Source organism: Somniosus microcephalus, chromosome 1, assembly GCF_052327205.1.
Source record: "Somniosus microcephalus isolate GS21.2 chromosome 1, FLI_Smic_1.0, whole genome shotgun sequence".
NCBI classification, from domain to species: Eukaryota; Metazoa; Chordata; class Chondrichthyes; order Squaliformes; family Somniosidae; genus Somniosus; species Somniosus microcephalus.
Genome location: NC_140987.1, coordinates 439,391,326 through 439,413,817, shown reverse-complemented (window position 1 = coordinate 439,413,817; position 22,492 = coordinate 439,391,326). Strand labels below are relative to the sequence as shown.

At 46.7% G+C, this 22,492-nt stretch overlaps 1 protein-coding gene and 1 non-coding gene across 6 annotated transcripts in view; both read left to right on the top strand.

The window, feature by feature from the left end:
* Positions 1 to 22,492, top strand: part of cd99l2 (CD99 molecule-like 2) — a 213,852-nt gene that overhangs the window by 157,011 nt on the left and 34,349 nt on the right. For 4 of the 5 annotated variants that reach the window (XM_086001607.1, XM_086001599.1, XM_086001591.1 and 1 more), the window contains exon 3: positions 18,445 to 18,486. The exons of the other annotated variant lie outside the window; for it this stretch is intronic. In XM_086001607.1, the coding sequence (XP_085857733.1) occupies positions 18,445 to 18,486 (42 nt within the window). The remainder of the gene's footprint in view (positions 1 to 18,444; positions 18,487 to 22,492) is intronic. 5 annotated transcript variants of the gene reach the window in all.
* On the top strand, positions 2,597 to 2,668 carry trnag-ucc (transfer RNA glycine (anticodon UCC)). Its single transcript has one exon. It is a non-coding gene; the product is annotated as a tRNA-Gly (tRNA).

The window sequence follows — 22,492 nt, the reverse complement described above, 5'->3', positions numbered from 1 at the left end:
AAGACTTAGCTCTCCAACCCTATTGCTGTAAAACATACAAAAGGATTCAATTTTAATGGGGGCACAGCCAATCAAAGCTAGATGAACAATTTGCAAGACCAAAAAAAAAAGCAAAATCATATTTCCTTTGCTGATTCTAATGAAACCCTGGGTTTAAGGGTTTTTAAACTAGCTATTAAGGTACAGGAAACTCTTTGGTATCCGGCACCGACGGGACCGGTGTGGTGCCGGTTTGTCAAAAAGTCCGGATTACAGAGAGGTGTAGTTAAAAGGTACGAGAGCTCTGTACACAGCAACAAATCCAGGCTTCCCTGTTGCTTAGCAACGTGCAGGAACTCCAGCCACAGACCAAGCGTCCCTGTTGCTTAGCAACAAGTGTAGGAGCCCCAGTTACAGGAAACTTTCGATTTACCGGCACCTAAATAACCGGAAATCTCGGTTAACCGGCAAAATTCAGGAGTAGGTTCAGGTAAGTTTTACTTCATATTGTACTTGCCTTCCTCGATCTGTTGCTGTGCAAGGGTGTGGCTGCAGCTGTTGCTAAGCTACAGAGATGCTTGGAACTTGTGGCCATTGTTCTGAACCTGTTGCTAAGCAACAGGGTTTGTTGCTTTATACGGAGCTCTCAGCTCTCCGTATCTTTTACTATAGCTTTCGGTTATCCGGAATTTTTGATGAACTGGCACCACGTCGGTCCCGTCGGTGCCGGATAAAAAAAAGTTTCCTGTACACAGCCACAGATCCAGGAACTGCCACTAATATGAAGTAAAACTTACCTGTACCTACTGCTGAATTTTGCCGGTTAACAGAGATTTCCGGTTATTTAGGTGCCGGTAAATCGAGAGTTTCCTGTAGTGACTCTCCTCTGAGCCTCTTCCAGGGCCTCTATCACCCACCATTTGGGGAGACCTAAGCTGGTCGCAGTATTCTGGATGAGGCCTAGCCAAGGTCTTCTACAAGGACTGTATAGTTTTTTGTTTTTGTTTTGTGTTCTACATCCTAATACTCTTATTTGCTTTTGCTACAGCCTCGGGGCACTGTGCGTGAATCTTAAGAGGTTCATGTACTGGGCCTTCCTCCCACTGAACAGTCTTGATGTTCGCAACCCTGCATGGTATACACATGCTTGCTGTTAGCCCTCCCCAATGTGCATAACACTGCATTTATCCATATTACATGACATCTGCCAAATGCCGGCCCAGTCTCCCCACACCGTCCCCCACCCCCCCTCCCCCTTGCATCTAGGATCTGCCTCTCTATTTTTCTCATCTAAGGAGCCAGCGTTAGTCACGACAGTCAATGGGGATATCTCTTTTTTTAAACAGGGAAGAGAACCAGCTGCTAAATGGACCAGTTTATTTTTACACCTTCTGATATAGCTTAAAAACGGATGCAAGACAAATTCACCTGAATTTACAGTCTAACAGTACAGCACGTCAGAAGCGTTCTTAGCTCGTGTATTCCAAGAAGTTCCCTTCCTCATCGTCCCATTGGAACAATGCCCTGTACAGGAAACTTTCGATTAACTGGCACCTAAATAACCGGAAATGTCGGTTAACCGGCAAAATTCAGGAGTAGGTTCAGGTAACTTTTATTACTTGCCTTCCTCCATCTGTCACTGTGCAAGGGTGTGGCTGCAGCTGTTGCTAAGCTACAGAGACGCTTGGAACTTGTGGCCATTGTTCTGCACCTGTTGCTAAGCAACAGGGTTTGTTGCTTTATATGGAACTCTCAGCTCCGTATCTTTTACTGTAGCTCTCGGTTATCCGGAATTTTTGATGAACCGGCACCACGTCGGTCCCGTCGGTGCCGGATAAAAAAAAGTTTCCTGTCTATCAAACCAAATGAGTTGGTTATGGTGATGTGGACTGTTAGCATGTTCCTGAACGTGGGCATACACACATGTAGTATATCGCTGGGCCAGTGAATAAGAATCTATCATGAGTGGTGTGGAACAGTTGATTTGTTTTTACTGGTTCTGGATTTATTGAAATGCAGGCTTTGTGGGGCAGGTTTTTTTAAATATATTCATTCACGGGGATGTGGGCGTCGCTGACAAGGCCAGCATTTAGTGCCCATCCCTAATTGCCCTCAGCATTTCAGAGGGCTGTTTAGAGTCAACCGCATTGCTGCAGGTCTGGGGTCACGTACCGGTCAGACCGGGTAAGGGTGGCAGGTTTCCTTCCCTAAAGGACATTAAAAAGAAAGAAAGACATTAGTGAACCAGATGTTTTTTTTTACAAGAATCCAATAGCTTCATGGTCGCTATTACTGCTACTAACTTTTTTATTCCAGATTTATTCATTAACTAAATTTAAAATTCCCCAGCTGCCATGGTGAGATTTGCACTCATGTCTCGGTGATCACTCATCCAGGCCTATAGATTACTGGTCCAGTAATGTAACCACTATGCTACCGTCCCCTTATTGATTTGGGGGGGGGGGGTTATGTTTCTATGAAAGCAGGGACAGGGTACTGAATTTGGATGATCAGCCATGATCTCATTAAATGGCAGAACAGGCTCGAGGGGCCGAATGGCCTACTCCTGCTCCTATCTTCCATGTTTCTAACTGGCGCCTCTACAAATTTAATGTGAGCGATGGTGGTATAGTGGTGAGCATAGCTGCCTTCCAAGCAGTTGACCTGGGTTTGATACCCGGCCATCGCAAGCAAGGTACTTTTATGATTAAAAAACACAAAAAAGAGAAGATTTCTATAGTAATCTGGGATGTAATGCTTAAGTTATCCAAAGAGCACGGATAGCTCAGTCGGTAGAGCATCAGACTTTTAATCTGAGGGTCCAGGATTCAAATCCCTGTTCGGGCGCTGCTTTTAAATGGCGATACTCAACTCTACATTCGCGCTTTGATCCTTTAACAAAGAGCATAACAACAGGAATAGACTTTTTTCTATAAATATATTCAAGAAAGAGTTGGATATATTTCTTAAGGCTAAAGGGATCAAGGGATATGGGGAGAAAGCAGGGACAGGGTACTGAGTTTGAATGATCAGCCATGATCTCATTGAATGGCGGAGCAGGCTCGAAGGGCAGAATCACAGAAACCCCACAGTGCAGATAGAGGCCATTTCGGCCCATCGAGCCTGCACCGACACATATCCCACCCGATCCCCGTAACCCCTACACCAACACATATCCCACCCTATCCCCGTAACCCCACGTATTTAATCCCCCTAACACTAAGGGTCAATTTATCATAGCCAATCAACCTAACCCGCACATCTTTGGACTGTGGGAGGAAACCGGAGCACCCGGAGGAAACCCACGCAAACACGGGGAGAATGTGCAAACTCCACACACAGTCACCCGAGGCCGGATTCGAACCCAGGTCCCTGGCTTCTATGTTTCTAAAATCTCATCTACAGGCCATATGCAATGCCACCGATCACTCCGAGATCGATAGATTTTTGGATTCATGGGGAATCAAGGGATATGGGGATAGTGCAGGAAAGTGGAGTGGAGGTAAAAGTTTAGCCGTGTCCTTGTTGAATGGTGGAGCAGGCTCGAGGGGCCGAATGGCCTACTCCTGCTCCTATCTTCTATGTTAGGGTTCAAAGCCTCGCTCTGTTGTGCTGACTAAACTGTATCCTGCTCCTCCGTCTCTAAATTGAAGTTAATGAAAGCACAGTCTTATTAGAGCACTGCTCATGGGATTATCAACACACAGATGTGTCTGCTCAGGTGCTTCGCTGATGCCGAGTGCATGCGCGCTTAGTGCTAAATAGGGCCAAAGTGCTGCCACAGCTCGAGCGAGGCCGCGCGGCAGAACCACGCAAGACTGCAATAAAAGGAGTTCTTCATTACTGATTAACCCCACGGCATTCCTTTCAGCCAAGGCGGGTAGCAAAATATTGCTGGAGACGGAGCCTGAAAGGGCTCACTGCAGACGATTCAGCAGGAGGCTGACGCAGCTGCCAGCATCAGATCAGCTCATCTGCAGCCAAGGTCACTCGAGGGAGCCAGCCGCCCAAGTTTGTGGAAAAACAAATTAACCAAGAACAAGGAAACAAATCCAGGGCGTCTAGGACACACACACACATGCCTCCAGTGTGGCTACGTAAGGCAGTGGGCAAATCTGCTCTGCTTCCAGAGCTGCAGTTCCCTCTGGAATCGAAGCCATGGTTTCAGTTTGGACGGTGTCCAGGATCAGTCACTTTGCAGCAGTAGCTTTAAGTCTTCAAAGCATTTCCCTTTCTGTGGTTCCTGGGCCATCCTCTAGCCCCCCCCCCGCCCACCCCATCGCAGTGCTCCATTAGCCACTATCACGTACCAGAGAGTTGCTTAGTTGATTCGTCAGAACTACCCCCTTCCCACTGACTGCAGTCTGCTTCCTATTAGTACTGTACATGGCTCAGATGCACAGTGCAACTCCCATGTGCTGAATACATTTAGATCAGTGGAACCGCACAAATTGGAGGAGAAGCATCCGGGAAGGCGCCGAACACCTCGAGTCTCTTCGCCGGGAGCAAGCGGAAGCCAAGCGCAGGCAGCGCAAGGAGCGCACGTCAACCCAAGCACCCCACCCACCCGCCCCTTCAACCACCGTCTGCCTCACCTCTGACAGAGACTGGAGGTCCCGCACTGGACTAATCAGCCACCTGCGAGTTCATTTTTAATGTGGAAGCAAATCATCCTCAGTTCTGAAGGACTGCCTAAGAAGAAGAAGACCAACTTACCCTCCCCCCTACACCCCACTCCATTTATCAACAACCTTATGAAAGAGATCACTTAGGATTGGAAACTCGTGAATGTACGCATTATGCTGGTAACTCCCCACCCCCCATCCCATTTATTTCCCTGGACAGTGAGAGAAAAGAGGGGATTGCAATGGAGTTGGAGCTATCCCAGCATTCGTAGCGTTCAGAAATCCTTCTATTAGAACTCTAATGCTATGGTTTTTGTAACAGGCTTTCACAACTGCTGTACATGTCAGGATAGCCCCAGCTCTGTTGTCTTTTACTTTCTGTCCCTTGAGAGCGAGAGAAAAAATACTTACAAATCCCACAGCCAGGGACAAAATAGGACGAGGTGGGAAGGATATTAATGGCACTTGGCTTTCCCCTGTGGTACATGTGACAGACACAGCTTGCTGCTTTTAACCACACTTACGTTTTTTGGCCCCAAGGCGATACCTCGTGTTTATTACTCATGATTCGGAATCTCACATCCAGCTTCTGTTGAGGGCGGACAGCCTTGGCTAAACACCAAGCAGTCTACTACTGGACAGTGGACACAACACAATGTGTTATCGCCGGAATTGCTCCTGAGCTTCGACATGCCTACAAGGTCACAGAAACACTGCACTATTTCAAAAATATATTAGCAAAGCAGAACAATAGAATGGCTTGTTCTCTTCCCTCTTCACCCCCACCCCACAACACAAATCCACCAAGTTGTGAATACCTAGCAACCAGTCCTGTCGGCCTGATTCCATGACCCCAGCAGAGGGCGCACAGCTTATGATTTTTTTTAAAAATGAAGCCTCACCACAGGCTGTGTCGCTTGTAACTTCCCGTGCAGCACCCCCCTGCAAACACTGCCCCCTGCTGGGAGCATGAAAAGGCAGCGCAGGCTCTTCTTCATACCTGAGCTGTGGCTCAGTGGGTAGCGCTCTCGCCTCTGAGTCAGAAGGTCGTGGGTTCACAGTCCCACTCCAGGGACTTGAGCACACAAAGCTAGGCTGACGCTCCAGTGCAGTGCTGAGGGAGCGCTGCACTGTCGGAGGTGCCGTCTTTCGGATGAGATGTTAAACCGAGGCCCCGTCTGCTCTCTCGGGTGAAGGTAAAAGATCCTGTGGCACTATTTCAAAGAAGAGCAGGGGAGTTCTCCCCGGTGCACTGGCCAATATTCATCACTAAATCAGATTATCTGATCATCATCACATTGCTGTTTGTGGGAGCTTGCTGTGCGCAAATTGGCTGCCGCGTTTCCTACATTACAACAGTGACTCCACTTCAAAAAGTCCTTCATTGGCTGTAAAGCGCTTTGGGATGTCCGGTGGTCGTGAAAGGCGCTATAGAAATACAAGTCTTTTTTTTAGAATCCATTACAAAATTAAATCAGTTCTTTCATACTTGATTCCACACAGACACATTCAGAAAATCCTTCCAAAATAGTTCCAGCGAAGGTTGGGGAAGGGGGGTGGGTGCGGGGGGAAATGAAGCCATACTTTAGATACACACACATACCAGAGGCTAAAAAGAACAAATGACTTAGAGTCATAGAGTTATACAGCACAGAAAGAGGCCCTTCGGCCCATCCTGTCTGTGCCGGCCATCAAGCCCTGTCTATTCTAATCCCATTTTCCAGCACTTGGTCCGTAGCCTTGTATGCTATGGCGTTTCAAGTGCTCATCTAAATGCTTCTTGAATGTTGTGAGGGTTCCTGCCTCTACCACCCTTTCAGGCAGTGAGTTCCAGATTCCAACCAACCTCTGGGTGAAAAAGTTTTTCCTCAAATCCCCTCTAAACCTCCTGCCCCTTACCTTGAAACTATGCCCCCTGGTTATGACCCCTCTACTAAGGGGAAAAGTTCCTTTCTATCTACCCTAACTATGCCCCTCATAATTTTGTACACCTCAATCAGGTCCCCCCTCAGCCTTCTCTGCTCTAAGGAAAACAACCCCAGCCTGTCCAGTCTCTCTTCATAGCTGAAGCGCTCCAGCCCAGGTAACATCCTGGTGAATCTCCTCTGCACCTTCTCCAATGCAATCACATCCTTCCTATGGTGTGGCGACCAGAACTGCACACGGTATTCCAGCTGTGGCCTAACTAGCGCTTTGTACAGCTCCATCATAACCTCCCTGCTCTTGCCTTCATTAGCCGAGGCATAGAATATAAGTATCCCATATGCCTTTTTAACCACCTTATCTACCTGTCCTGCTGCCTTCAGGGATCTATGTACATGCACACCAAGGATCCTCTGTCCTTCCTAGGGTCCTTTGGTCTAACACCCACCAACATCCAAACTGCAGGATCGGTGAGGTGAGCTCACCAGTTTTTTGGTACGGGACCTGGGTTTAAAGGCTTTCCCTCATAGAGACTGAAATTATTAGTGGCCTATGGTAAACTGCTGGAGTGATTCTTAAAACTCCAGCCTCCGCAATTGCTTTTATTGTCCTCTGCCTCTTGTTAAGCTTCGAATTAGAATCACATTTCCACTTGCCCTGGTTCAGCCAACTGAAAAATATTCATCATTAAATCCTGTTAAGCCTCCCACCAGAATGCCAGCTCCACCTGCGAAAGCTGCAGTCATTAGGAGAGCGCTCGTTGCTCAGCGTGCAAACAGAGAGCTGCCAGTAAACGGACTTATCATTACGATTGTGGCATTGTTTGAAATTCTCTCTGAAACCACCTCTGTCTTCATTTTGTGTACCTGTGTGTTTGTGGGGGAAGGGGTGGGGTGACAGAAAGGGATGTGAGTCTTGCTTAATTTTCCAGTGATTTGCTACATGGCACCAGAACTGAGAGATTACAGCTATCGGGTAAGAGTGAACAGCTTGGGGCTTTTTTCTTTAGAAAAGAAAAGATTTAGAGGTGACCTGATAGAGGTCTTTAAAATTATGAATGGGTTGGACAGGATAGATGTGGAGAGAATGTTTCCACTTGTGGGAGAATCCAAAACCAGGGGCCATAAATACAAGATGGTTACTAATAAATCCAATGGGGAAATAAGGAGACATTTTTTTACTCGGGGAGTGGTTAGAAGGTGGAACTCGCTACCACAGGAAGTGGTTGAGGCAGAAAGCCTAGATGCTTTCAAAAGGAAACGAGATGAGTACATGGGAGAAAAGGGAATAGTAAGATATGCTGAAAGGCTGAGATGAGGCAGATGGAGTGGGAAGAGGCCCGTGTGGAGCATAAACACCCGCACAGGCTGGTTGGGCTGAATGGCCTGTTTCTGTGCTGTGTATTCTATATAATTCTATGTAATTATTTCCATCCTGTTTAAAAAAGAGAGGCGATACCAAAAGAGACAACAAATGGCTATCAGCAAATTATACAGTGAAAGAAATGAGCGAGCAGAAGAGGGAACACAAAGTACTAGAAAGATATTATCGCGCCTATGCTTCAGTTAGCTTCCACCTTCCTTACCTCTTTTTTGTGTTTGGTGGGTCAAGCCAGATGCTCCAAAGGGATAATAAGCATTTGGTTTCTGTCGGGCTACGAGGATTGAAATAGTCCAAATGTAGGAAAGAAACACAGAGGCTGGCGGAGTCTCAGCCTGTGCAAGCTGTCGGGAACATTGAGCGCAATAAGCAGATTCTCCTGACCCCGGCCCCCAGGCGATTCAAAGAGCCACACTCTAGTGTCGGGGATTATGGGTGTGGCAAAAACAGATCTCCAAGGTGGCAGGAACTCAGAGAAACAGATCGCTCAGATGGTTAGTGTAATGATCAGTAACATGTCATTCTAGAATGGTACACTAGGTGGAGCTGTATGTTTAGTAGTGGGCTACCCACAAGGCAGTAGTCAAGATGGATGCCTGTACACTAGTCCACATGGCTGAATAAATGACTAGCTCAAGCTAGCTGTTCATAATGAAAACGTCTATTTATTTATGAACATAATAACATGGTACCAGGATTGGTAATATCTGCTGAATATTGTGAAACACGACATGGAGAATTTGAAGCCACCGGAGGGTTTGAAACTCACGGGGAATGTCGACTGCAATTGGCGGGCTTTCAAACAACAATTCGAACTCTATATTGCTGCCATCGGGTTCGGTACGATGCCAGACGCAAGGAAAATAGCGTTGCTGCTCACGGTTGCAGGCCCGCAGGCGATAGAGGTACTTAATAGGTTTGTATTTGATCAAGAGGAGGACAGAGAAAAAATGGACGATGTGCTAAAGAAGTTTGATACACATTGTTCTCCCAAAAAGAACGAGACCTATAAGAGGTACGTGTTCCGTTCACGGACACAGCAGCAAAATTAGGCTTCTGATAGCTTTGTGACCGATCTGAAACTGAAAGCACAGACATGTAATTTCTCTGAACTGAAATCATCCATGATTCGTGACCAGATTGTGTTTGGTATTCATGATAAAAAAGTTAGGGAACGTTTGTTGAGAGAAACTGAACTAACATAGGAGGATGCTGTGAAAATATGCCATGCCAGTGAGCTAGCTCGGCAGCACGCAAAGACTTTCAGTGAAATTAATAATGATGCGACTGTAATGAGTGACTGTGCTGCTGTCGGTGCTGTGTCCTGCAAAGGGAAAAAACGTGGGCAGAACAGAAATGCAAAGCAATCGGAGGATGGAATTTTTAATTGTAAACGCTGTGGTTACCAGCACCAGTCAAGACAACGCCCAGCATTTGGCAAAATGTGCACAAAATGTAATGGAAAGAATCACTTTGCCAAACAATGCTTTTCAAAAGTAAAAACAAAGAAAGGGCAACAAGTCAATGTGATTGAGGACACTGATTTAAGTGAGACATTTTTTGTAGGAAGGGTGTCATGTGACAATATCGAAAAGGATACAGAAAATGTGCAGCCCTCAGGAATGGACAATGCTGAACATAAAGTTAATGCAGTAAAAGAGGACAAATGGATGATGCCACTGCAGGTAAATGGAGCATTAGTTACATTGAAACTAGACACTGGGGCAAAAGCAAACTTAATCAGTATGAGTGACATTAAAAATATGAAAGAAAAGCCCAAAATACAGGAAAAGTCAGTACTACTGAAGAACTATAATGGACAGAAAATAGGTAGCTTAGGTGTATGCAGACTTAAAGTGACAGTCAAAGACAAAGTGCATCATCTCATGTTTTCTGTTGTGGCTGAAGGACTTGATTCACTACGAGGTGACAAAGCTTGTGAGGACTTAGAACTGGTCAAGAGAGTCTACCGTATAAACTGTGCCATAAGCAGACTAGATGACTCAGTGGATTCCGTAGTGAGTAATTTCCAGGATGTGTTCAAAGGATTTGGAGTGCTACCATTCACTTACAAGATCCAGCTAAAGGAGGATGCTCAGCCAGTGGTACATGCTCCACGGAGAGTTCCAGCACCCCTGCGTGACCGGCTCAAGAAAGAACTGGACAGAATGACCACACTCGGAGTCATCAGGAAAGTCGAATAGCCAACAAACTGGGTTAACTCCATGGTATGTGTAAAGAAAAAGAACAATGATCTAAGAGTATGCATGGATCCAAAGGACTTAAATGCAAACATAAAACGTGAACACTACCAGATTCCCAAGTGAGAAGAAATCACCAGTGAAATGTCAGGTGCCAGATACTTCACAAAGCTTGATGCCTCACAAGGATTTTGGCAACTAAAACTGGATGAAGAGAGCACCAAATACTGTACCTTCAACACACCATTTGGCAGGTATTGTTTCCTCAGAATGCCTTTCGGGATAATATCTGCATCTGAAATCTTTCATAGAGTGATGGAACACATAATTGAAGGTCTGGAAGGAGTTTGGGTCTATGTTGATGACATCATCATCTGGGGCTCCACACTGAAAGAACACAATGAGAGACTGACTAAAGTGCTACAGAGCATACGCCAGAATGGACTGAAGCTCAACAAAGCCAAGTGTCAGTTTGGCATCCAGGAAGTCACTTTCCTAGGAGATAATCTATCTGGTAAAGGAATGGAGCCAGATATGGAAAAAGTAAACGCCATACTCAACATGCCCCGACCCACTGACAAAAAAGGAGTGCTACGCATCATGGGGATGATAAACTTCATTGGAAAGTTCATTCCTAACTTGTCAGCCAAGACAGCCTGTCTGCGAGACCTGCTACATAAAACAAATGAGTTCGCATGGACAGAAAGACATGAACAAGAGTGGATGAACCTCAAAACAGTGCTGACAACCACACCTGTACTCACCTTCTTTGACCCAACAAAGAGAATCAAAGTGTCAACGGATGCATCAAAAGATGGCCTAGGCGCGGTCTTGCTACAAGCAGAGGGTGAAGATTGGAAGCCTGTTGCCTATGCCTCCAGGTCTATGACTGACTCTGAGTGTCGATACGCCCAGATTGAAAAGGAATGTCTAGGCTTGGTAGTTGGACTAGAAAAGTTCCATGGCTACATATATGGACTTCCCACCTTCACAGCTGAGACAGACCACTGCCCACTGGTTGCCATCATAAAAAAAAATCTGAATGAGATGTCTCCAAGGATTCAACAACTCATGATGAAGCTGCAAAGATATGACTTTGAACTGATCTACAAACCAGGCAAACACATAGGCCTAGAAATTCAGTGGCCTGCGCCACCAGTTTGCGCCCAAAGAGGGCTTTTGCGCCATTGTGCAAACCTACCGCGATATTTAGCGGGGCGCTAATGGCGGCGTTAGCCATTAGCGCTGCGCCGCCACCGATGACGTCATCGGTGTGCGCATCGCCCCGCTGGCCATATTTGGTTGCTGCCGCCTCGCCCGCGCCGGCCGCAAACAGCGACCGGTACACGGGGCCTACCTGTGCCGGTACTGGGGCGAGTTAAGGTGGAGGTGCGGCCGGCCACTTTTTCGGCGGCCGCCTGCCCGCACCTCTTTCCCCGGCCTCCTACACCGCCCCCCCCCCCCCCCGCGGCATTGCCGGCTGTTTCCAGAGAGCCCGGCGCTTCTCCTTGGTGCCGGGCTCATTTGCCGGCACTCGCGAGCGGGGATCGCACGGTTGCAGGCACCTCCCCCTTAAGACTGAGAGGAAGGCCTGCAGTACCGCAGGCTGCCGTGCCGCAGCGGGTGGCGCTGCGGCACTTTGCACGCCGATATTCAGTTTCAGCGCCCCAAGCGGGGCGCCGAAACCCTTGTTTAGCGGCCAGCTTCCACTTGGGGCGCTGAAAGTGAATTTCCCGCTGGCGCAAGTGGCTCCGCGCGCAGCGGTAATTCCGGCGCCCAGGCGAGCTGGGCGCCCCTAACTGAATTTCTAGGCCATAGTGTTAGCAGATGCACTATCCCGAGCACCCACAATGAGTCATGTGAGCTCTACTGAGGAAGACGTGGATGTTCATGTGAGTATGGTCACTGCTGCGCTGCCCGTGTCAGACACAAAATCAAAGCAAATAGCAGAAGAAACAGTAAAAGATACAGGGCTGGAAATTCAGTGGGCTTTGCGCCCAGTTACCGCCCAAATAGGGTTTCTGCGCCAGTGTAAGAGGGTGTGCTGATATTCAGCGCTGCGGTAATGGCGGCGGTAGCCGGTAGCGCTGCGCCGACACCGATGACGTCATCGGTGTGCGCAGTGCCCCGGTTCCGCCCCGCTTCCGGCCCAAACCCCATATTTAGTTGCGGCCGCCTCTTCTGCAGCGGCCGCAAACAGCGATTGAAAAACGGGGCCGTACTGCTGCGCTACTGGGGCGCTTTAAGGTGGAGGTGCGGCCGGCCGCTTTTTCGGCGGCCGCCTGCCCGCACCTCCTTCCCCGGCCTCCTCCACCCCCCCCCCGCGGCATTGCCGGCTGCTTTCCGCGAGCCCGGCACTTCTCCGTGGTGCCGGGCTCATTTGCCGGCACAATCCAGCGGCGATCTCGCTGTTGCAGGCACCTCCCCCTTAAGAGAAGGAGGAGGCCTGCAGTACCGCAGCCTGCCGCTCCGCAGCGGGTGGCGCAGCGGGGCCTACAGCGCAGAAATTCAGTTTCAGCGCCCCAAGCGGGCCGGGCACACCCTGGAATAGCGCCCGGTTCCGACTTGGGGCGCAAAAGCCGAATATCTGACGGGCGCACCTGGCTCCCCGTGCAGCGCTAACTTTTGGGCGTTAGCCTGCTGGCGGGCCTTAACTGAATTTCTAGGCCAGAGTGTTACAAACAGTAATAGAGAACATTCATCATGGTTGGCCAAAAGGTTCCTGTCCAAAGTACTTTCACATCAGGTCAGAGTTGAGTGTCGCAAGTGGACTATTACTAAAACAGAACAGAATAGTCATTCCACAGGCTCTACGTCAAGACATGCTCAAAAGGATTCATGAGGGACACCTCGGAATTGAAAAATGCAAAAGGAGAGCAAGAGACACTGTTTATTGGCCTGGCATAAGTAAGGACATTGAGAACATGATAGGCATATGTGAGACATGTCAGAAACACCAAAACAAACAAGCAAAGGAACCAATGATAGTAGCTGACTTACCAACAGCACCATGGCAAAAGGTTGGCATGGACCTCTTTCATTTGAATGGTAAAGACTATCTAATAGTGATTGACTACTATTCTAACTATCCTGAGATGGCGCTGCTCTCAAGCACATCAGCAAGCAGTGTCATAATGCATGTTAAATCCATCTTCGCCAGACATGAGATTCCCAGGATTGCCGTTAGCGACAATGGTCCGTGCTTCAACTGTAAGGAGTGGCAACAGTTTGCAGCACATTATGACTTTCAGCACATCACATCCAGTCCTCTGTATGCTCAGTCGAATGGTAAGGCAGAGAAAGGTGTTCAAGTTCTCAAACAGCTACTGAAGAAAGCAACAGAAAGCAAGTCTGATCCTTATTTCGCCCTGCTGAGCTACCGAGCCTCCCCTTTAGACTCTGGTTCTTCACCTGCTGAACTTCTAATGGGTCGCAAGTTGCGCACAACGCTACCTTGCTGTGCAAAAGAAAAGCAGAGTAAGGAACTGAGACAGAGACTTCAACTGTTAAAGCTGAAACAGAAATCACACTATGACAAGTCATCCAAAACTCTGAAACCATTGACAAGGGATGATGTTGTCAGGATTGAGGATCCAGGTGCATGGAACAGGAAAGCTACAGTTCTTGAGGAAGTAGGACCAAGGTCATACACTGTTAGAACTGAGGAAGGACAGATTCTCAGGAGGAACCGCCGTTCCCTCCTGAAAACACAAGAAACTATCCAAGAGCAAACCGATGACAATGCCGCAACTGAATCTTGTCACTCACCACCAGAACAATCTAACACAAACACACATACAGGCTCTCATGAAAACACATCAGACTTACCTGTGCTGAGAAGATCCACACGTGAAGTAAAAAAGCCTGATAGACTTAATCTTTGAGTACAAAGAAAACTATAATAAAAGAATGAAAAGCTTAGAGTTCATAAAGTAAAGCTTTGAAAATGTGTTGACTGTTGTGAAGATGTTTATGTCGTTATGATTGATTGATATTGATTGATATTGATTTTGTTTAACCTCTAAGGAAGGGGGATGTAATGATCAGTAACATGTCATTCTAGAATGGTACACTAGGTGGAGCTGTATGTTTAGTAGGGGCTACCCACAAGGCAGTAGTCAAGATGGATGCCTGTACACTAGTCCACATGGCTGAATAAATGACTAGCTCAAGCTAGCTGTTCATAATGAAAACGTCTATTTATTTATGAACATAACAGTTAGAGCCCAATAAAGTATTGGACAGTGAAATTCCAGACACATGCAACAAGGCAACAGAAAATGGTTTAAAAAAATGAATGGAAATTGCCTGCGCTAACTGGCTTCCAGCTACTGACAGCTTAACCCCATGAAGCGGAACAGTGACGTTTTTTTTTATTGACCCCCCCCCCCCCCCAATAGCTAAAATTGTTAGTTTAAAAATAACTTCATTAACTCAAAAGTGTAACTACAACTAAAATTTATTTTGTAACTAAATAATTGAAATCTCGTATAAAAAAAAAAAACAATAATTAAAACTAAAACCACACTGGTCATCCAGCCCTCTGGGACGACTACTTGAATGATCCACACAGGAGCAGAACAGATGAAACATCCAGATCTGAATGCTGAGCATCGTTACCGTAAAGGAACAGAAGGCTTGAATCGGGACTGATTTGAATCAGTGAATTCTTTCCGAGCTCACCTCTGGCACTTTTTAACTCGCCTTTCACTAATCCCGCTGTCAGGTTCAGAGTCTCGTCCTTTAAATACCGCAGAATTGCTTTTCCTAACTACAGAAATCGGTCTCTGTTCAATTGCTAAAGTAGCAAATGCGTTTAGTCACACTTCAAAAAACAGGAATACACCACAGGCTTCCCAGCCATGAGTGTTTTCCATCCCTTTAGTACAGAGGCGTAGTGATTATGTTATGGGACTCGTAAGCCAGAGAATGTGAGTTCATAATCCCACCATGGCAGTTTGAATTCAGTTCAAGAATAAATCAGGAAATAAAAAGCTGGTGTCAGTAAAAGTGAACATGAAGCTGTCGGATTGTCGTAAAAAAAAACAACTGGTTCACTGATGTCCTTACCCGCTCTGGCCTGCCGTCCTTACCCGCTCTGGCCTCTATGCGATTCCAGCCCCACACCAACATGGTTGGCTTTTACGATAACAAAATACTGCGGTTGCTGGAAATCCGAAATAACAACAGAAAACGCTGGAAAAACTCAGCAGGCCAGGCAACATCTGTGGAGAGAGAAACAGAGTTAACGTTTCAGGTCGATGACCTTTCGTCAGAACTGGGAAAAAAAGCAGGAAAAGGAATAGTCCCAGCCCCTAACTTGCTTTAAAATCTATTCCTTTTCCTGCTTTTTTCCCAGTTCTGACGAAAGATCATCGACCTGAAACGCTAGCTCTTGTTTCTCTCTCCATGGATGCTGCTCTGGCCTGCTGAGTTTTTCCATGGTTGGCTCTTCATTGCCTTCTGAAATGGCCTAGCAAGCCACTCAGTTACTTCAAGAAAGACCCACCACCACCGTCTCAGGGCAACTCGGGATGGGCAATAAATGCCGGCCTTGCCAGCAACGCCAAATGATCTGGGAATGATGACATTGTTCACAGTTGTGCTATAACCTTCCAGGTATTTTTTTTTAATCTCTTTTTTGTTTATTCATTAAGTTATGTGAAAGTTTTTATGGTATCAGTGCAGAATGTGGCTGCCAGGTACAGTAGCATGGTGGATATGTTAGTGAACGGGCCTGGACTAATGATCCAGGAAACATGAGTTCATATTCCACCATGACAGCTTGAGAATTTGAATTCAGTTTCATAAAATCTAATAATAATGCACCAGTCATTTCTACGCTATATTTAGATAACAGTCTCCACCTTGCGGTTGTTAACTCCAGTTATCAAGCTGCTACTGCTGGTGTAATGTATTTTTAAAGATACTTGCTGAATTGGCTTTACTGTCAACTACGGCTATATATAGAGTCATGTTTGTCCATTAGCTTAGTCAAGAAATTATCAATTTTTAGTTATAAGTGAGGCCAGTGTATATACGCAGCACACCTCATTTGAGATTTTATTTTTGTATTCCAACGTGCCTCCGGTGATTGTAGCTGTAAGACATCATGGGTTTCTGAAGGGTAGTACAGATGTAGCTTGAAAGTGACTCGTGCCATGGATCCCAACACTGGGCTCTTTCTCAACAGTAGCTTTAGTTGTGTTGCGCAATATTTTCTTAGTTTTAAAATAACTATTCGAGATCTAGTATGGCAACAGCATCCGAACGTCCAGATTCTGTGCTGAAATAGAAGATAACAGGTTGATTTAAAGTAAAACTTTGGATTCAAGCACTTTAGCTCACAGACTCCTATTCTAGAATAGAACCTACACCCATTTACTTCAGTACACAGAGGTCTTAACTTTTAAATGAGAAACTCGGCATTTTTACGACTTCCTTAAATTTTTAAAGTCCAGTACAGGTTGACTATCCCTTATCCGAAAACCTTGGGACCAGCTGTGTTTCGGTTTTCGGAAATTTTCGGATTTCAGAAGGTATTATTTCAGACTGGGAAACTCTGAACATTAAATTAATTTGGTAATTAGTATTTGTATTTAATATAAATTTTAAAAGTTCAGGCTACTTCTTGCGACTGTTCCGTGTCTCATTCCCCTTCCTGCTTCTCTCTGCTGCCGCTCACAGTCTGTTTACAGCTCCCCCTGCTCCGTGTCTCATTCCCCTTCCTGCTTCTCTGTACTGCCGCTCCCAGTCTGTTTACAGCTCCCCCTGCTCCGTGTCCCATTCCCCTTCCTGCTTCTCTGTACTGCCGCTCCCAGTCTGTTTACAGCTCCCCCTGCTCCGTGTCTCATTCCTCTTCCTGCTTCTCTGTGCTGCCGCTCCCAGTCTGTTTACAGCTCCCCCTGCTCCGTATCTGAATTCCTTGACTTAGCGGGGGTCTGGGGCTCGACTGCCGCCGCCAGTTGTGGGAAAGCCGGATATCAGCTGACTCCTACGCTAAGCTGGCCCGCAAATCAGGTCAGAAAAGCATCGGCCGCATCGGGTCATGTTTGGCGCCACTCGGGTTATGTCGTGCGCACGACTTACGCTCCACAAAAAAACTTTCGGTTTTCAGAGGTTTTCGGTTTTCAGAAGTGCGGATAAAGGATAGTCTACCTGTATTATTTTTAATTTCCTCTTTTGTTTTCTGCCGTATCTTTAGTCTTTAAGGTTGCTTCTTCGAAACTGATGGTAGGGGACTCGCAGGAGCAGCCTTAGGTGACACGCTTTAGGTTTATGCTTTCCTGCCCACCCCCTCATTTTGTTGCCTGGCTAAAATAGAAAACTCGCTTTGTGGGAATTATAATTGCAAAGCTGCATCCAAGCACTCTATTGCCACAGTGCATTCAGTGGTAAGCCAACACAGTGCCATGGGACTGCCTCAGGAGTGTTCGACTTTTCTAAATGATACCAGTACTTGTAACTGACTCTGCACCAGCTAAAGGGAGATGCTGGTGGACACAATGGGCCGTATTTTGCGACCCCCGCAGGTGCCGTCGAGGTGTAGTACACGCCCGTAGGGGCCGCGCGAGTTCTGGGTTTAGACGTGCGCCAAAACCCGGCACTTGCGATCGGTCAAGAATCCTCTTGACAGATCCTCCGCATCCGCGGGGGATGGGCCTCTGCGGGGTGGAGAGTTGGGCTATTTGCACAACTTCCGCCCGCTGAATGCCTGTCAAATTCTTACGCCTGGTAAAAGCAGGTGTAAGGCCGGCTTTTACCACCATAACAGTTTTAAAAAATAGAAAAATAAAATTTTATCACGCGTTTATAAATGAAAAACACTCTTCAATAAGGTAAGTTTATTTTTAGCCCCGTAAAAACTTTTTTTCCCCCAAAATTTAATTTTTGTTTAAAATATTTAATTAAATGGCATTTTAATTTTAAATATGTAATTAAAAAAAAATGTATTTCATGTGTTGGTGTATTTTTTAAGTGATCCCCATTCATACTTATTGGAATTTCCGTACGTACAGAACTCCAATAAGTATGAATGGGGATTCCCTTCTTTTATTGGTTGGGCCGGCTCACGTGATCCAAGGGGCGCCTACGAACCGCCTGCGCCCCTGGGATACGTGGGGCTCTGCCCGCACGGACCCGGAGAGGCCCAGGATCGCGAGTCTCCGTATCTCCCGGGCCACCAGGTACATTCGTCGAATTTTTACTGGTCGGAGGCGTCCGCCCGCGGGGAAGCCTCCGATCGCAAATGTTGGCCCAATGACAGGGAGTAATTTACAGAATCTTTCTCTGTAATGCAGTAAACATCAGTAACGGCAAGTTTATTTTCTCAACAGCTCCCGCGAAACCTCGCAAGCCCTCAGGTGGGACAGGCACAGGTGAGTGCTTTCAACACCAATGTGATGCACAGTTCAATATTGAAAGAACTGCTTCAACCTCTTATGTTCATTAATAAATAGACATTCTTATTATGAACACAGCTAGCTTTTGCTAGACACTTTTATTGAGCACATGTGGACTAGGTACAGTATCTGTAGAGGCATCCATCTTGACTGCTGCCTTGTGGGTAGCCTAGTGCCTCATGGGTAATGTAGTCTTAATCTACATACAGCTGGGTAGTGTAGTCTTATATACATACAGCTATATACAGCTCTACACAGCTCTACAGCTCCACCTAGTGTCCACTATAGAATGACATGTTATTGATCATTACACAACCTTCTTGATTCTCTTCGTGTTGGCTTCCTCAGATTATTCCACACAGCTTTATGTTGGCTGGACGCATAAGCAGAAGGAAATGCTTCCAGACAGTTTGTGAGAAAAATTTAATTTGCATTAGCACAGCGAGTTGTTGTGATCTGGAATGCACCGCCTGCAAGGGCGGTGGAAGCAGATTCAACAGTATCTTTCAAAAAGAAATTGGATAAATACTTGAAAAGGAAACATTTGCAGGGCTATGGGGAAAGAGCGGGGGAGTGCGACTAATTGGATAGCTCTTTCAAAGAGCCGGCACAGGAACAATGGGCCGAATGGCCTCCTTCTGTCCAGTATGATTCTGTGATGACCAGGACAATCCATGGTACAGCTTGATTGAATTCAAGTTGCATAATAGGTAGATTTGAGTCAACTGATTAATAGTCGTAATGTAATAATTTACATATGATTGTGGTCTGCTGCAATTACTTCTTAAGAGAAAATGGGCAAGGGCACGAGGCTGAAAGGAGACATCCCTCTTCACTGGTCATATGGACTGTGCAAATGGAGAATAAAGTGATGCTCACTTTGCAGGATGCAAAATACCATTGGCCACATCAACAGCATTTAGTGATGGCACAAATACAATAAAATCTCCATCTGTGCACAATGTAAAACATGAAACTTAAACTGAATTTTTTTTGCCAGTGCCAGCAGGTAGCAGCATCAACAGTGCATGGTTGCTGCACTGATATGGGTGTGAGAAAACACAGCATCAGTTTCCACATGTACGCTGGCGACATCCAGCTCTACCACTTCTCTCGACCCCTCCACAGTCTCTGATTGTCAGACTGCTTGTCCGACACCCAGTTCTGGATGAGCAGAAATTTTCGCCAATTAAATATTGGGAAGACTGAAACCATTGTTTTAAGTCCCCGCCACAAACTCTGTTCCCTAGCCACTGGCTCCATCCCTCTCCCTAACATCTGTCTGAGGCGGAACCACACTGTTCGCAACCTTGGTGTCATATTTGACCCTGAAATGAACTTCCGACCACGGCATAAAAAAACCCACCTACTTCCATCTCCGTAACATCGCCCGTCTCCGCCCCCGCCTCAGCTCATCCACTGCTGAAACCCTCATCCATGCCTTTGTTACCTCTGGACTTGACTATTCCAACGCACTCCTGGCTGGCCTCCCACATTCCACCCTACGTAAACTTGAGGTCATCCAAAACTCGGCTGCCTGTGTCCTAACTCGTACCAAGTCCCGTTCACCCATCACCCCTTTGCTCACTGACCTACATTGGCTCTCGGTCCTGCAACGCCTCGATTTTAAAATTCTCATCCTTGTTTTCATATCCCTCCATGGCATTGCCCCTTCCTATCTCTGTAATCTCCTCCAGCCCCACAACCCCCCCGAGATATCGGCACTCCTCTAATTCTGCCCTGATTATAATCGCTCAACCATTGGTGGCCGTGCCTTCTGTTGCCTAGGCCCTAAACTCTGGAATTCCCTGCCTAAACCTCTCCGTCTCGCTACCTCTCTTTCCTCCTTTTTAAGACGCTCCTTAAAACCTGCCTCTTTGACCCAGCTTTTGGTCACCTGCCCTAATTTCTTCTTACATGGCTCGGTGTCAAAGGGGGAAAAATTCAGTTGGTTGCGCCTCCCGTTAGCGCCTTAAGAGGGCGCTAATGGGGCGCAAAGCAACTAGCGCCCGGGCGCGGCGATGTTTGCGCCGCTTGCGAAATTAGCTAGCCATTTTGCGGCGGCGCTAAACACTACCGCCACGATCTCCTGCGCTGGCAGATCGTGACGTCAGTCGAGCCCGCAACTCCCCATTAGCGCCCCGGACCGGATATTGAGTGGCGCCCCCTGCCTTACTGCCTGCCGCTAGCAACGACAGGTTGAGGGCAGCGTTTTGCAGTCAGGAAGAGACTAGGGGAGCGCTATTTAAAGGCAACCGCTTCCTGCCTTTTTTTGTTCGTGACATTTTTGCACCACGCATTCTGAGAGAGAGAGAGAGAGAGAGAGAGACTTCTGGAGAGATTCAACGCTGTGTGAAGGAGTTTTGGGTACTGAGCAGCACTTTGCAGGTTCATTTTGATTTGCCCTTCCTTGCTTCGCCAGCGCTCTGAGGTAGTGCCTCGCTCCTCGGCCTTTGCACCTTAAGACAGGTGTGAAGCGCCTGATTTAGCGCTCCAATCACCTCCAGGGGCGATAAAAGCCAAGTTTGCCGTCGGAGGCGATAATTAGCGCCAGGCGCTAAACTTTGCGCACGGCCGATAATGGCGCCCCAAACGGGGCGATACTGAATTTTCCCCCCAAAGTTTTTGTCTTACAGTACTCCTGTGCAGCGTTTTACTACGTTAAAGGCGTTATATATATGCAAGTTGTTGCTGTTGTTGTTGACTGTGGTTGAACTGCCAATGTGTCACATCCTATCTTTTATACCATTTTGTATCTTCTAAGATGAGTTCTAATACTGCTAATAATTTGCCACGTTAAACAGACTGTGTTTCAGTGGGAAGACTGAAGGCGAAGACATGTTACAAGGTGAAGAAGTTTTTAAATTGTAGCAAGTGGAGCACATGTAAAATTTGCTTTCCCCCAGATTTTAACTCCAATCGAAACAAGACAGAACCTGGACACTTTGAAGGAAGGAGCATTTCTTTTTATTTAAAAAAGGGTCACGTAACCAATTTAGAGATCAAAACTGCTGGGACTCTTGGGAAGCTTGTACATTGAGCAAAAACATTTCTGTTGGGGGCTCTACGAACTATCTCCCTTCTTGTGCACTTTCACTTGTGAGCTTTACGTTAATGGGGGAGATCAATCCCACTGGGGCAGCATTTAGTTTAGAATGTGGGCCAGGTCATCAGGATTGCTCTGCACAGCCTCTGTGTAAATCTGAGATTTGCACCCTCGGGGCACTGTCTCAAACTGATGAACAGCCGGCTTCTTAATCAATGGTATCAAGGCTACAGCCAGCACACAATGTCTCCATATAGAAAGTTACTGTCCTACAGTATCACGATGAATTTCTCCCTAACACGACCGTACGCAGTTGAGAAAACTTGACAAAGAACTGTGTTTGCGAACATACAATTCTTTTAAATTGGGCTTTAAGGTTATGGGCAGCTTTTTGTTCTGTGGTCAGCATTAAAATGAATACTCCAGGTTCCACATACCTGATCCACAGTAGTGTAGAGGTTATGTTAGCTGACTAGCAACCCGGAGATCGCCAGTTCATTTATCACCGTGGCCATTTGCAAAATCGAATTCAATAAATCTGATCATTTGAAAGCTGCTGATTGTTGGAAAAAACCACCAAAGACCTTCAGGGATGCTAGTCCGTAGCATCCGGCTGAATCTTAATGGCCTCTGAAGTGCCCTAGCAAGCCACTTGTACAAAGGCCCACTACCACCACCTCAGCGCATCTGGGATTGGGCAATAAATGCAGCCTTGCCAGTGTCGCCCACATCCCAAGAACAAATTAAAAATAAAGTATGGTACTGAGCACAAATTCACTTTTTGATTATTGTATTTATGCTGAACAAAAGTACATTTCAGGGACATGTTTTCACCTACCTGATAGCCATCAAACTGCTTGGGAGAAGATTTTCCCAGCATTCGATCGCTGATGATTTCGGGTAGCCTGTTGCTGGTGGTTGAAATGTATCCTTTAC